General features: G+C 42.7%; 2 protein-coding genes across 2 annotated transcripts; both read right to left on the bottom strand.

Moving 5' to 3' along the window:
* Positions 1-203: 203 nt before the first annotated feature.
* On the bottom strand, positions 204-3,412 carry si:dkey-97a13.12 (vexin). The gene is made up of 5 exons (XM_066674341.1): positions 3,346-3,412; positions 2,934-2,977; positions 2,050-2,229; positions 1,700-1,788; positions 204-456 (listed from the first exon to the last, which is right to left on the bottom strand). Exons 1-5 carry the CDS (start codon positions 3,410-3,412, stop codon positions 282-284), a joined length of 555 nt encoding a protein of 184 aa, XP_066530438.1. The 3' UTR covers positions 204-281.
* Positions 3,413-9,216: 5,804 nt separating this feature from the next.
* On the bottom strand, positions 9,217-11,362 carry rrs1 (ribosome biogenesis regulator 1 homolog). The gene is made up of 2 exons (XM_066680148.1): positions 11,028-11,362; positions 9,217-10,607 (listed from the first exon to the last, which is right to left on the bottom strand). The coding sequence occupies exons 1-2, from the start codon at positions 11,343-11,345 to the stop codon at positions 9,861-9,863; spliced, it is 1,065 nt and encodes a 354-aa protein (XP_066536245.1). The 5' UTR covers positions 11,346-11,362; the 3' UTR covers positions 9,217-9,860.
* Between the last annotated feature and the right edge of the window lie 1,538 nt (positions 11,363-12,900).

The following is a 12,900-nucleotide window of genomic DNA, read 5'->3' as shown; positions in this document are numbered from 1 at the left end:
GTAATAAAACACAATAAAATAAAAAATAAAAGTCCTGGGAGTATGTTATAGTTTAACATGCGGAACATTCCAATGTATGTCTGTAATACTGACCATTTCTTTCACCAAAAAAAGAAGAAGAAAAAAGCAAAAAAATAAAAAATAAAAAATGACCGCTAGTAACAGCAAGTTAAACAATTACTGTCATTGCTTAGCAACCTCTGGTCAATTGAATGATGGTGGTAAGGTGAAAACACCCAGAAACTTTTTGCTGTCTTTTTAGAACTTGAGTGGGGCACAATTCACTCTGGTTCAAAGGCCCCATTGCTGGCCCCCTGGCAGTGGCTCCTTCGGCGATGTTTGGACAGGATCCTGTGGAGTAAGCTGGGGGAACTGGGTGCCGTGGCCGAGGCCTCGTGCTTCAGGGCCAGGAAAGGACCCTCCTCCCCTCCCCTGGGGGCCTGCGGCCTGCCTCCTCTGGGGCGACACAAAGAGGAAACAACAAACACAAAGACCCTGTTTATTCCCGCTGACCCAGATTCCAGTGCTTGAGAGAGAGAGAGAGAGAGAGAGAGAGAGAGAGAGAGAGAGAGAGAGAGAGAGAGAGAGAGAGAGAGAGAGAGACAGCGAGAGAGAGAGAGAGACAGAGAGAGAGAGAGAGAGAGAGAGAGAGGGGAGAGAGAGAGAGAGAGAGAGAGAGAGAGAGAGAGGGGAGAGAGAGAGAGAGAGAGAGAGAGAGAGAGAGAGAGGGAAAAGGAAAGAAATAGAGAAAGATAGAGGTGAGAGGGAGAAAGTAGGGGACAGGGTGCATGGAGCGAGTGACAGAGAGAGAGAGAGAGAGAGAGAGAGAGAGAGAGAGAGAGAGAGAGAGACAAGGGCCGGGCTGTTCAGGCACAGCAGTGGGGGCTGGTACTACTCATGGTGAGAGGGACACTTTCCGAGTCTAATCAGTCCTAACACACCTCCACTGCACAAACAAACTAAGGTTTTACTAGTGCTGAAACCCCAAACAGGCGACCGTCCAATTAAAACATCTTTCCTTTTTTTCCCTATTAGACAGGATTAAATGATCTGGCAAGAAATGATCTGGCTAATGGAGAATTCCTGTTTTTTGAAACCACACTCCAGTACCTTTCTTAGTACTGCTACACAAGCTCTCAGGCAGTGAGAGCGAATAGTGACAATTGCAATACCTGTTTTTTTTTCTCATTACTGACTGGGCTCTGGAAGCTCATCCTTAAACCCAAAAAGCATTCCAAAAAGTTATGATATCCAATGTCCCTTCTGCTGCAGTCCCACCTCATAATGTTTAAAAATCTTGGTCGTCCCTATTAATTTCTTCATTAAGAGGGGATTCATTAATCTGGGTTTTCTATGTTTCTTACTTTCTGTCTTTCTTTACCTGCAAATGGGTCCCATGTGTGGCTGTCACTTCTCATGACATTCAGAAACCCACCCACAGTATGAGAGGCCTAGCTCTGGCTGCTGAGAATTGATCAGATCTGGCGTGGTGTTTGTGCGTATTGTTAGCTAATGAGCGATGAGATGGGCCACCTGTTTGGGGTGTGGTGGGTTTGGGGGGGAGCAGCTGCTTCGGGTGGGCAATGAGCATTGAGAGGGGGCTGGGGGAGAGCAGGGCTGATGAAGGCAAGAGCAGTGAAGTGGAGCAGCAGGGGGTGGAGGGGTACACACACACACACAAACAGACATGCATACTCACCCAGTGCAATCCCCAAGGAACTCTGTGGCCCTAACGTGAACTGAGCTGTGTCTCCGTAAGCCTCTGCCATTCTTAGCCACCTCATCCCTCTAGAACATAAACATAGCAGATCAGGTCACAGTATCACCGGATTAGCTCCATTCTTGCACTGACCTCAATGCACATCTTTATGCAACTAATGCATTTCTGCGGTCATACACTGCTATAGAACACACTAAGGCTGGACGATCTAAGATCATGATTTGAACCATACATGATACCATATGTTGATTTTTCTTATATGATTTTTCCATATGTACGTATGATTTTTCCATAATCTGAAATAATAAAGCCTGAGGGTGTGTTCTTACATGCTGTGTTTTTTGACTCAGCTCAAGGACACAGGAGGGAGGGAAGTAGCCTTGCTGACCACTCTGCAGCCGGCCAAACCAGCGGGACTCCTCCAGCCTAGACAGGACGAGGATGACATCACCCTGAGTGAGCTCCACTTCGTCAGGCCACTGGGGGAGGTATTTGTGTGTCACCACCACCTAGTGGACACACACAGGTCCCATATGAATGCAACAAACAACCCCAGAGATTCTGAAGCATTGCCTTAGTTTAACTTCATACAGCTGATTGCTGCTTGATCTTAGAAGGCCTGTGACAGTGCAGTGGATAAGCTGTTTAAAAGCGCAAGGATTAGTTGGCTCTAAATTCAAAGACGACTAAATCATCTCTTACCATAGATTACTTGCACCTTTAACAAGTGCTTATAAAGCTAATCAGTGACCTAATATAGATATTGGAGCAGGGGTAGTAAAAAGATAAAATAAAAATGAAGGCTGTATACAAGCATAAATATAAATGCATTTCTTTAAGGTGCTTTGATGTAAACAAATTCATTGAAATGGGTTTAATATGAAATACTTCATTCTAGGAAAATGCACAGAGAAAGACATTGTTCACAGTGGTTGTGATAGGACCCTGATGTCCAAAGCAGGAATTATAAAAAAACAGCTGATGCCTGAAATGTTATGTTACGATTATTATACAAGGAGGATTTTAACATTGTTAAACACTTCAACAATGACCCTAGTGCACTGTGTTTTACAGAATTTAGAAACAGTCTGTTATATGGTTCAAATTTAGATGCAAATTTGCAGGATAATGCAAATTATGCATTATTACTGATGATGCATAAATACATTTCATAAAATAAATTAAGTGAGAGTACTGAAGCGTCAGCTTATACCTTATCTGCTACTTCATGTCTGTACCGATGCCTTGCTCTGCCTACTGTAAAAATACACAAGCATATACATATATTCATTAAATACATTCATATAAACGTTCACAAATATAAATTTGGTCCTAAATACAGAATTTAATGGAATTTATAAGGTCCAAAACACTGGCTCTGAAGTGTATAGCACAATATTTTACATATAACAACATATTTACAGTAATCACAATAAGATACAAGCAATACAGTGCAATATAAATGTACACTTTGCACAATCCAATAAATGCTCCATAACACTATGAGCACAATAAAAGCACAAGACAGAATAACACAAAGAATTTCAATAATATAAACTAAGTACATAATGATGCACGGAAGATTAAAAAGCATGCTTTATCAATATAATTAATGCATTGCCAACCTTGTGGAGAGAAGACGGTGGTGAAAACTTCAAAGTGCTCATTGCTCTGCATGTATATGTTCTGCATCTTGGGTCCTGTGTCTGTTAGACACACTGACTCTGCTCTGCTCTCCCCATCTCCCTTAAATAAACCCATTCACTAATCCACTGTGGAGGATATTTAGAGCTCTGGCCTGGCACAGCACACACAGACACTCTCAAACTCTCAACACAAATCACTCTGGATCCCATTCATGGACCTGTGACACTCTGTAGTTGCTTCAGCACTTCTACACTTCTTCATGAACATAAAAGCTAAAAAATAAAATGTGATCTTTGCAAATTTAACAGCAAAGATTGTTGTTTAATCAATATGTCAGTCGATAGGGTATCTATATTTTAATTTTAAAAAATGCATATATAAGATTGTTGCCATACAGAAAAACAACTGTATAATTACATGTTTATTGCAAATCCCTTATGAAAAGCAGACTGTATGGACAAAATGTAAAGATTCTGTACTAGTTTAAATGGTTTAATAATGGAAACATAATGTTGTTTTTTTTTTGCATTCAGACTAAATTGTCAGTATAATTCTATATAACTTTAAAACATTCCCAGTAAATAAGGAACGTCCCTGGACGTTCAAAATAGGTCTAAAAGTAGTCTGTCCATCAAGGACATGTTTTAAACGTCAATGGACGTCCGAAATGCGTTTTATACAAGTAATTTATTTCTGGACCAATTAATAACGTCAATGGACGTCCAAAATACATCTAATAGTCGTCTTTTCAATGTCTGTGTTTGAACGTCTTTTCAACTTTCATTTTCAACCTTAAGAGAATGTTGATTAGACCGCAGTCATTACGTTATTTCAACGTTGAATCAACGGCTAAATGTTTACTGGGTTGGATTTTAGATGTTCATTTTAAGGCATTATAATGCTAGTTTTTTTCATCGTCTGTAGCTCAAGCAGAATCACTGCTGAAATGTTTTGCAGTGTTTTTCAAAAATGGCAGAAAAGAACCCAAACTCAGTTCAATCTCTTTGACCTTTGCTCTCTCCATCTGGCCGGTGGCCGATTGCGACAGGCCCAGGCTACAGTCAGCTCAATGTGGGTCATCCAGCCTCAGCTTGTGAGATCCTGATTGATTATGATGTTGACAGTGTCCCATATTTGTGTCGTAAGAGGTGGGAATCTGATTGTTAATAGCTGCTGTTTCGACCGCTCTTACAGCAGTCAACAGATGGACAGCCCGCCAACCTCCCACCCCCCAAATCCCTCAGCTTCCCCATGGGCTGGTGTCAATAGTCAAACAGCATCCATCAAATGGATGAAGAATGGATTATATGGTCATTAAGAAAGACCCGCCAAATATTTAACATTTAAATACAGGACGCGTGTAATATGTGCATCTTTTTCAATGAAGGAAATTGCTTTTCTTTGTGCTGGAAATCCCATCATCATCAAATGAAGATTAAAGGCAGAGTAATAAACAAACTATGCAAAATTCTGTTTTATAGAAATCTTTGCAGAAGTATTAATAAGATCAATGGCATGCCCATTTATGTAAAAAGCTAAACAATAAAACAGGATAGCAGTATAATATCCATATTGTCACTGGCCAAAGAATAACGTGTATCTCCTAAATAGTAACTTTATAAGAGAGGAAGAAATTTTTTAGTTGAAAGTCAATGTAAAAAAAATTAAATAATTTTTGAGCGTTTGGTCCATTCATTATGTCAAGTATAGTTGCTGTGTTCAAATGATGTAGTTAACTAAAATCCACAAAAATGGAGATACGTTTTTTTGACTGTCACAATATAAGCTGCGATGAAAGAGTAAAATAAAACCTCAAACTAATTCTAAAGCTAATTCATCTTTAAAAAGTTAAATAAACTGCATTTACCTTGAAACAGATCAACAACAAAAACATGTTGTTGATTCATTTTAAAAATCCATTCAAGCATTTTTTTAAATCAACTGATCTAATATTTATGTTATATTTATATATATATTTATTAAGCTCTGATGATGTTTTAATGACCCAGTATATACTCCTGAATAATCTGGAGTGAATGCCATGCAAATAATGACCATGTTTATTTTGAAGTATTTCATCAGTTTAGTAGCACCGTGGTGCAGCAGGTAGTGTCGCAGTCACACAGCTCCAGGGACCTGGAGGGTGTGGGCTCAAGTCCCGCTCCGGGTGACTGTCTGTGAGGAGTGTGGTGTGTTCTCTCTGTGTCGGCGTGGGTTTCCTCCGGGTGACTGCTTGTGAGGAGTGTGGTGTGTTCTCCCTGTGTCTGCGTGGGTTTCCTCCGGGTGACTGTATGTGAGGAGTGTAGTGTGTTCTCCCTGTGTCTGCGTGGGTTTCCTCCGGGTGACTGTCTGTGAGGAGTGTGGTTTCCTCCGGGTGACTGTCTGTGAGGAGTGTGGTGTGTTCTCCCTGTGTCTGCGTGGGTTTCCTCCGGGTGGCTGTCTGTGAGGAGTGTGGTGTGTTCTCTCTGTGTCGGCGTGGGTTTCCTCCGGGTGACTGTCTGTGAGGAGTGTGGTGTGTTCTCCGTGTCTGCGTGGGTTTCCTCCGGGTGACTGTCTGTGAGGAGTGTGGTGTGTTCTCCCTGTGTCTGCGTGGGTTTCCTCCGGGTGGCTGTCTGTGAGGATTGTGGTGTGTTCTCTCTGTGTCGGCGTGGGTTTCCTCCGGGTGACTGCCTGTGAGGAGTGTGGTGTGTTCTCCCTGTGTCTGCGTGGGTTTCCTCCGGGTGACTGTCTGTGAGGAGTGTGGTTTCCTCCGGGTGACTGTCTGTGAGGAGTGTGGTGTGTTCTCCGTGTCTGTGTGGGTTTCCTCGGGGTGACTGTCTGTGAGGAGTGTGGTGTGTTCTCCCTGTGTCTGCGTGGGTTTCCTCCGGGTGGCTGTCTGTGAGGAGTGTGGTGTGTTCTCTCTGTGTCGGCATGGGTTTCCTCCGGGTGACTGTCTGTGAGGAGTGTGGTGTGTTCTCCCTGTGTCTGCGTGGGTTTCTTCCGGGTGGCTGTCTGTGAGGAGTGTGGTGTGTTCTCTCTGTGTCGGCGTGGGTTTCCTCCGTGTGACTGTCTGTGAGGAGTGTGGTGTGTTCTCCGTGTCTGCGTGGGTTTCCTCCGGGTGACTGTCTGTGAGGAGTGTGGTGTGTTCTCCCTGTGTCTGCGTGGGTTTCCTCCGGGTGACTGTCTGTGAGGAGTGTGGTGTGTTCTCCCTGTGTCTGCGTGGGTTTCCTCTGGGTGACTGTCTGTGAGGAGTGTGGTGTGTTCTCCGTGTTTCTGCATGGGTTTCCTCCGCGTGACTGTCTGTGAGGAGTGTGGTGTGTTCTCCCTGTGTCTGCGTGGGTTTCCTCTGGGTGACCGTCTGTGAGGAGTGTGGTGTGTTCTCCCTGTGTCTGCGTGGGATTCCTCCGGGTGACTGTCTGTGAGGAGTTTGGTGTGTTCTCCCCGTGCCTGCATGGGTTTCCTCCGGGTGCTCCGGTTTCCTCCCATGGTCCAAAAACACACGTTGGCAGGTGTCCATAAGTGTGTGTGTGTGTGTGTTGTCCTGTGAAGGATTGGCGTCCCCTCCAGGGTGTGTTCCTGCCTTGCGCCCAGTGATTCCGGGTAGGCTCCGGACCCACCACGACCCTGAACTGGATAAGCGGTTACAGACAATGAATGAATGAATGAATAATTCATCAGGTTATTGATTTCCTATTTCCGTGATTCCTGGCTTCAGACAGTGATAGTAAATGAGACGATGTGAAGTATGTTTGTGCTTAGGAATTAGAAAACAATACGTCTGATCAGCTGAAGGAATCTAACAGCTCGCTGACCTCACTGACTAAAGGCCTAGAATGCCTATTAAAGAACACCTATTAAACACTGCTCTTCAGCACAATTAAAATAATCTTAATGCAGCATGACAAGGGCACATCTGTGCTCCTCTGCAGGGATCAGTGAGGGCAACTGATGTAGCCAGTTTAAGAAATCTACAACACCAAGCACTTATGCAATTATATCCAAAGATATACAGGCGCCAAAGAGCTTTACACAACTTTGAACTTCCCCATAGACTATCTCCATAGAAACAATTTACAGGAGACGGCAAACAGGCTGCACGTTCTAGAGTAGCTTCACGAGCCTAAGGTTATAACACTTTCAGGCATGCATCAGCTAGAGGTTGTGCTGTTAAACTGTTACATGCAGTGGTTACATGTTCTCGGGGGTGCCATGTTCTCCTTTCCATAAGGGGTGGAGGCTTTTACTGTAGCATAGGGGGAGAAGAAAATCCCTTTTAATGTACTTTCTTTTAGAAGAAACCCTGGAAAAAACAGTGCATCTCTGCAAACCAACCGAAAGCCGTCGGCTAGAAAAATATAATCAGGGTGAAATATCAAAAAGCAATCAAAAGAGGGCGCTAGTGTGTGATATTTGTTTTTTTTTCTGAGATGTACTAAAGCTACTGCTGATGAGCTACATTTTAAATTCCCCCTAAGTATATTTACCCACTTTCTAAATCCTGTGGGCCCTGTGTGTCCCAGCTCCTCTGACTGCAGGCTGTTTACATAACCACTGGCAGCTAATCTGCAAACTAGATTAAATGAAGTAGAAGTCAAGGAGCGTGTATTAATAGCCAGACACACTAAATAAACCAGTTTAAGCTGAAACATCACCATCCAAATACATTGAAAAATATTCGCTTTGAAGCATTTCTCAGATCAGAACTGAATTTCTCTAAACTACTTGTTGAAACTTCACATGATCTAGTGCTTCTCATAAAAGCAGCTTCTCATTCATTTTGGACAAACAGCATATGCTTCGGTTTTACCATGATTTTGTACAGCTGTCGGCTCTTCCTTATATTATCAGCTGCTTAATCATGTTAATCAGAATATATTAGACTGGTTCAACCCTCCAAAACATCCAGGCACAAGTCCAGTCAGTACACTCACATTGATACAATTGTGATGAGCTGTGAAGCACATGTTGTATATTTCTATTAGATATTTTTGGTAAATGTCCACTGAAATAATTAACTCTCAGGTAAATCAGGATTTTCACTGACAAAGGGGGGGGGGGTTGAAGCTTTAGATCAACCAGTTCTCTAAAATAGCTCAGAGGTGCATTTCATGACACTTCAGATGGCAACACAGTGTTATCATTTCTGACAATGGAAAAACAAGGAAATAACCAGGGCCAACACCCCAAAATAAGTAGAGTAAGCCACATATTCAGCCTGCATCCAGAGGACATCACAGCTGATTCCTGTAGAGGCAAATGTCGATGAGAATCTGTGGCCGAACCGACATGTGGACATCAGGAGGTCTAGAAACACTCCCGTGTAATTCCCCATTCAGTCCTGTATGTACATCTCTACCTAAAAGGGTGTCTCCCATGTTTATATTTTTCCTTTTGCACTAAACAATCTTGCCCTTATTTCCTGTATCAGACTGAACCATTATGTCATTGACCTACAGGACATAAAGCAAAGAGCATGAATTTGTGCTCCTACATACAGTGATATTTAACTTTGTACTGTTAATTTGCACTTCACAGTACAAGTGCAGCCTAGTGCATCTTCACCGTGATCCAAACATTCAGAAAAGACAGTTACTCATGTGCTGATGTGGCTAAACATTGAGGTCTTCTGATGACAATGACATGGGACATGAATTAAGGATAGTGAATAAGTTACAGGCTTTTGCCGGTAATCCACTGTGTGATGCTGTTTGTATGAAACGTTTTGAGAAATGCACATAACTTTGTGCAAATATGATGATTTGAGAAATGCTCAAAAGCAACTGAACTTCACAACCTTAATGGGCTTTTGTAAAATGAGCCAAACTTGCAGCATAAGATGACACTACAGAAAACTGAGAATAGAACATTTATTCAAGAAAACCTTGTGAAAAGTTGTATGTAAGGCTGATGATAATTGAGTAAAATCAATGAAACTGAAAAGGTCTTCCTGACGTTTAAGAGACAAACTTGACATTTTCAAAATTATACAGGTATTTCACGTTATTCCACGTGTATTTCACAAGGCAAGAATTCTCAATTAGCTGGATAAGTCAATCCCAAAAGTTAAGGAACGCTCAATAAGAAAATACATACAAACTTTTATCAAGTTTGAAAACCTAAATATGGGCTTATGGTATCTGGTAAAACTGAGTAAAAGTGGTATTTATAACGTCACTGTCAAGAACAAATCATAACAGCACGTCTACTCAGAATCTACATAATTACAGGCCTTGCCTTCTAACTGCCACCACAAAGTCAAATTCAAGGCACTTTTAGTCAGGTTTTGCAAAGCCAGAAATACAATCTGGTCACTGATGAAGAATCCAGTCGAGATTGGGTTATTTCCTGTTCACACCTATTCAACGTAGTTATGAACCAAGGAGTTATATGAAGCAAATTTGAATAACCATTACTCTAAAGCATGCTAGACCCTGAATTAGTTCCTTGAATCCATGAGTAATTACACAGTCAGGTGTACAGTGGCCTGGATTATCCCAGCACAGATCAGTTTTTTTCAACGTTTCCCCTGTTTCATGCGAGGATTTTGTCCTTTGCCTCTGGAGCCCTTGGAACCCTTTGAACCCTTGGGGCCTTTGCCTTTTCCTTTACCACCTGGACCACCACCCGGACCACCACCCTTCCCTTTCCTCCCCTTCTTCCCTACCCCTTTCCTCCTCTTTTCCCTGCCTGCCTCCTCTTCATCCTCCCTCATCTGTTTATTCACAGCTTTGGTGATGTCCACCCGTGGTCTCTTGCTGTCCATCACCTTCAGCAGCTCTAGCTGTTTTTGCTTCTCACTGCTGAAGTCTCCGAGCAGAGGCTGGAACTTTCTCTTCTTCCCTGTGTTCCTTGGGCCTTTTTCTTTTGGCAGCGTCTCCTGGAACTTGCCTGCTGAGGCTGTGGAGGTCCTGGCCACACTAATGGCCTGTGTCAACTCAGCTTTGGACTGCTGAGCCCTTGGTGCAAGCCCCATAGCTGGGATCTTGGCTTTGGACGCACGGGCAACATTGCGCAGGCGATTCAGCTCATTTTTAGCAACTCGTTCCTTCTTAGCTTTGATTCTTTTACCAAACTGGTCCTCGTTGGGGTCAGCTTTCTCTGGAACCTCAATCAACCACTCTTTAGTGTCATCCTTTGCTCTTTTGTAGCCCCAGCGCCTGCGCCACTCCTTGTGCACCTCGTCCCACACCAGGTTGGTCTTTTTCTTCTTCTGGATTCCCTTCAATCTGGCAAACTGCTCCCATTTTGTGGGTGGTCTTGCCTAGACAAACAATATGGCAAAAAATAGGTTATGACACTTGATACAAGAAACATAAGGCACTTAATGCATTTGACGACATCACGCTATATTTAAAACCCATTCAAATTATTCTGGTGGCATCAGCCATAGAGTATTTGGAGTCTGGGTCATTAGGGATTACTTCAATGGAGGCCGCCATATCTGCGTTCACTCTACAGCCCCTGGACAGTTAGGGACTGTTTACCGGTTATGTATGACTGTCTTTTGTCTCTCTCTATGTTAGTCTGATATTATTTGACTAAGATTTTATATGCTGATTATTTTTCTCTTAAAAAATAAACAAACACGTGCTCTGTGGCCAAGGAATGTTCAGGAACACTTCCCACACGATCTCCACAGATCCAGAACTCATTGGTTCCGCTGCCCAGACCAGCCTCTTACCTTGGGAGGCGGTTTCTCTCGCGGTAAACGGGTAGTGGGCTCAGGGAGCTTCACAACCAGCGTGTTGTCCGTGCGATCCGCCGGAAGCTTCCAGACCTCGTTCAGCAGTAACTGCGTGTTGTCTCGCGCCAGAGCGCGCAGTAGGTCCTCGCGGTCCCGGTTCCCGTCTCTCAGAACGGGTGGGTTCTTATCGAGCGCGAGAAGGTTCCCCACGTCGAACTCGAGCTGCAGGTCCTTGACCACAGTGATACTCTTCAGCCTCTCCGCCTCTTGCTGCTCTGCGCGAGCCAGCACCTCTTCCACGCTGCACGCGGCCATGTTGCTCCGTGCACGTGTGTGTGTGTGTCTGTGTGTTGAGCGCGGTCACGTCTTTATGACGTCACGCACAAGCATCGCAACTCGAGCACATGGGGCCTGTCTCATTTCGTATTTCCCTGTCTCATGTCCTGAGACCTTCTTTGAAGTGAACACTTCAGGGGCGTCGTCAAAGGGTGAGCAGCAAAATCGGGAAAATAGCAATGGAAAGCACTAGGCTCACACCACTTTGGACTTTATCAAGTTAAATAATCATATATAGTACATACATTAAATATAAAGTTAAATGTGTGTGTATAGACAGACATTAGAGAACATTTTTCGCATTGATAGATGAATACTAATGTTAGAAAACACCCATTGTTCCAGCAGATGTTACAACATTTCTATGTATTGTCCGAGTTTAACACTGGAAAAATCTGCAATGAAATTTAAAGAAATATCCTCTGTGGAGCAGTTTGTTTTTACGGAGGGAACGAGTTAAATAAATATATTGCTATCAAGTTTTCAATATATAACAAAATATATTGCAATCAAGTTTATTAAATCGTTCCCACGCATTATTAATTCATTTTTACTTAGAAATTCAAGGACCTAAATTTGGCACAGTTCTGAATTGACTCCGTGTTTAGCTGTAGTTCTGACTTTATCCACCGAGTGGCGCTGCTGCTTAAATTTCACATTTGCAACCGAAGCTACTCCAGGCAAATGGACCTCACTGAAAATAAACAGGTGTTCGCTAATATCATTTTAGAAACTGTATATAATTATTAGTTATTGTAGTTACTCTGCAGTTGTAGGTTCAGTTCATCAAATAAACCAGACGAAACCCTATTAATTGACAAATAAATAATTTGAAATATTAATTTAGAACGTTAATATTATATATTATAAATAAATTATATTATAAATTATTAAATTTCATGATGAATAGTATTGCCCTGTGAAGGACTGGCGCCCCCTCCAGGGTGTATTCCCGCCTTGCGCCCAATGATTCCAGGTAGGCTCTGGGCACACCATGACCCTGACTTGGATAAGGGTTACAGACAATGAATGAATGAATGATGAATAGTAGGAACTTTTCATTTTCATTTTTTAAATTTTGTTTTCATTAGGTTATCCCATTGACGATAATAGTTTTACTTTAACTTTCATTAACATCATTTTTAGTGGGAGTCTGGTTCCAGGCTGTAACAGATTTTTGTTGTAGAACATGGTGACTATGAAATCAAAATAGAGTAATACATTAAGAACAATGTCACACTTTATTTATTCCAAAAAACACTGGAAATGTCAAATCAGTGGGAAGTGTTGTGGATTGCCCTGAGGAAAGCAGCTTGGAGAGAGAGGGAGTTCTGACACTATTCCCCTTAAAGGCCATTCATACAGCACAGGTAAGCCTAATTATTTCAGTCACGGCCAAACAACAGAGGAGCTCTGAAAAATGGTTCCCCCCTGTCCCTGGAGGATACCCACAGAGAGTTGTTGTGTGGACTTGAGGGCTACAGAGAGCCAATGTCCTCTTTAGTTTCTCTGTGAGGACCTCTCCTCTACTCAT

This window comes from Hoplias malabaricus, chromosome 1 (genome assembly GCF_029633855.1).
Source record: "Hoplias malabaricus isolate fHopMal1 chromosome 1, fHopMal1.hap1, whole genome shotgun sequence".
NCBI classification, from domain to species: domain Eukaryota; kingdom Metazoa; phylum Chordata; class Actinopteri; order Characiformes; family Erythrinidae; genus Hoplias; species Hoplias malabaricus.
Note: the sequence above shows the minus strand (reverse complement) of the source record. Positions and strands in the feature narration are given on the sequence as shown.

Excerpts from the sequence above, each read along its gene's own strand:
- si:dkey-97a13.12 (XM_066674341.1), bottom strand. The coding sequence starts at position 3,412 with ATGCAGAACATATACATGCAGAGCAATGAGCACTTTGAAGTTTTCACC. Across the intron at positions 1,789-2,049 it reads TGAGTCAAAAAACACAGCAT|AGGGATGAGGTGGCTAAGAA; the intron begins GTAAGAACACAC and ends TTTATGTTCTAG. Across the intron at positions 457-1,699 it reads TTCCTTGGGGATTGCACTGG|AGGAGGCAGGCCGCAGGCCC; the intron begins GTGAGTATGCAT and ends GTGTCGCCCCAG.
- rrs1 (XM_066680148.1), bottom strand. The coding sequence starts at position 11,345 with ATGGCCGCGTGCAGCGTGGAAGAGGTGCTGGCTCGCGCAGAGCAGCAA. Across the intron at positions 10,608-11,027 it reads GAGAGAAACCGCCTCCCAAG|GCAAGACCACCCACAAAATG; the intron begins GTAAGAGGCTGG and ends TTGTTTGTCTAG.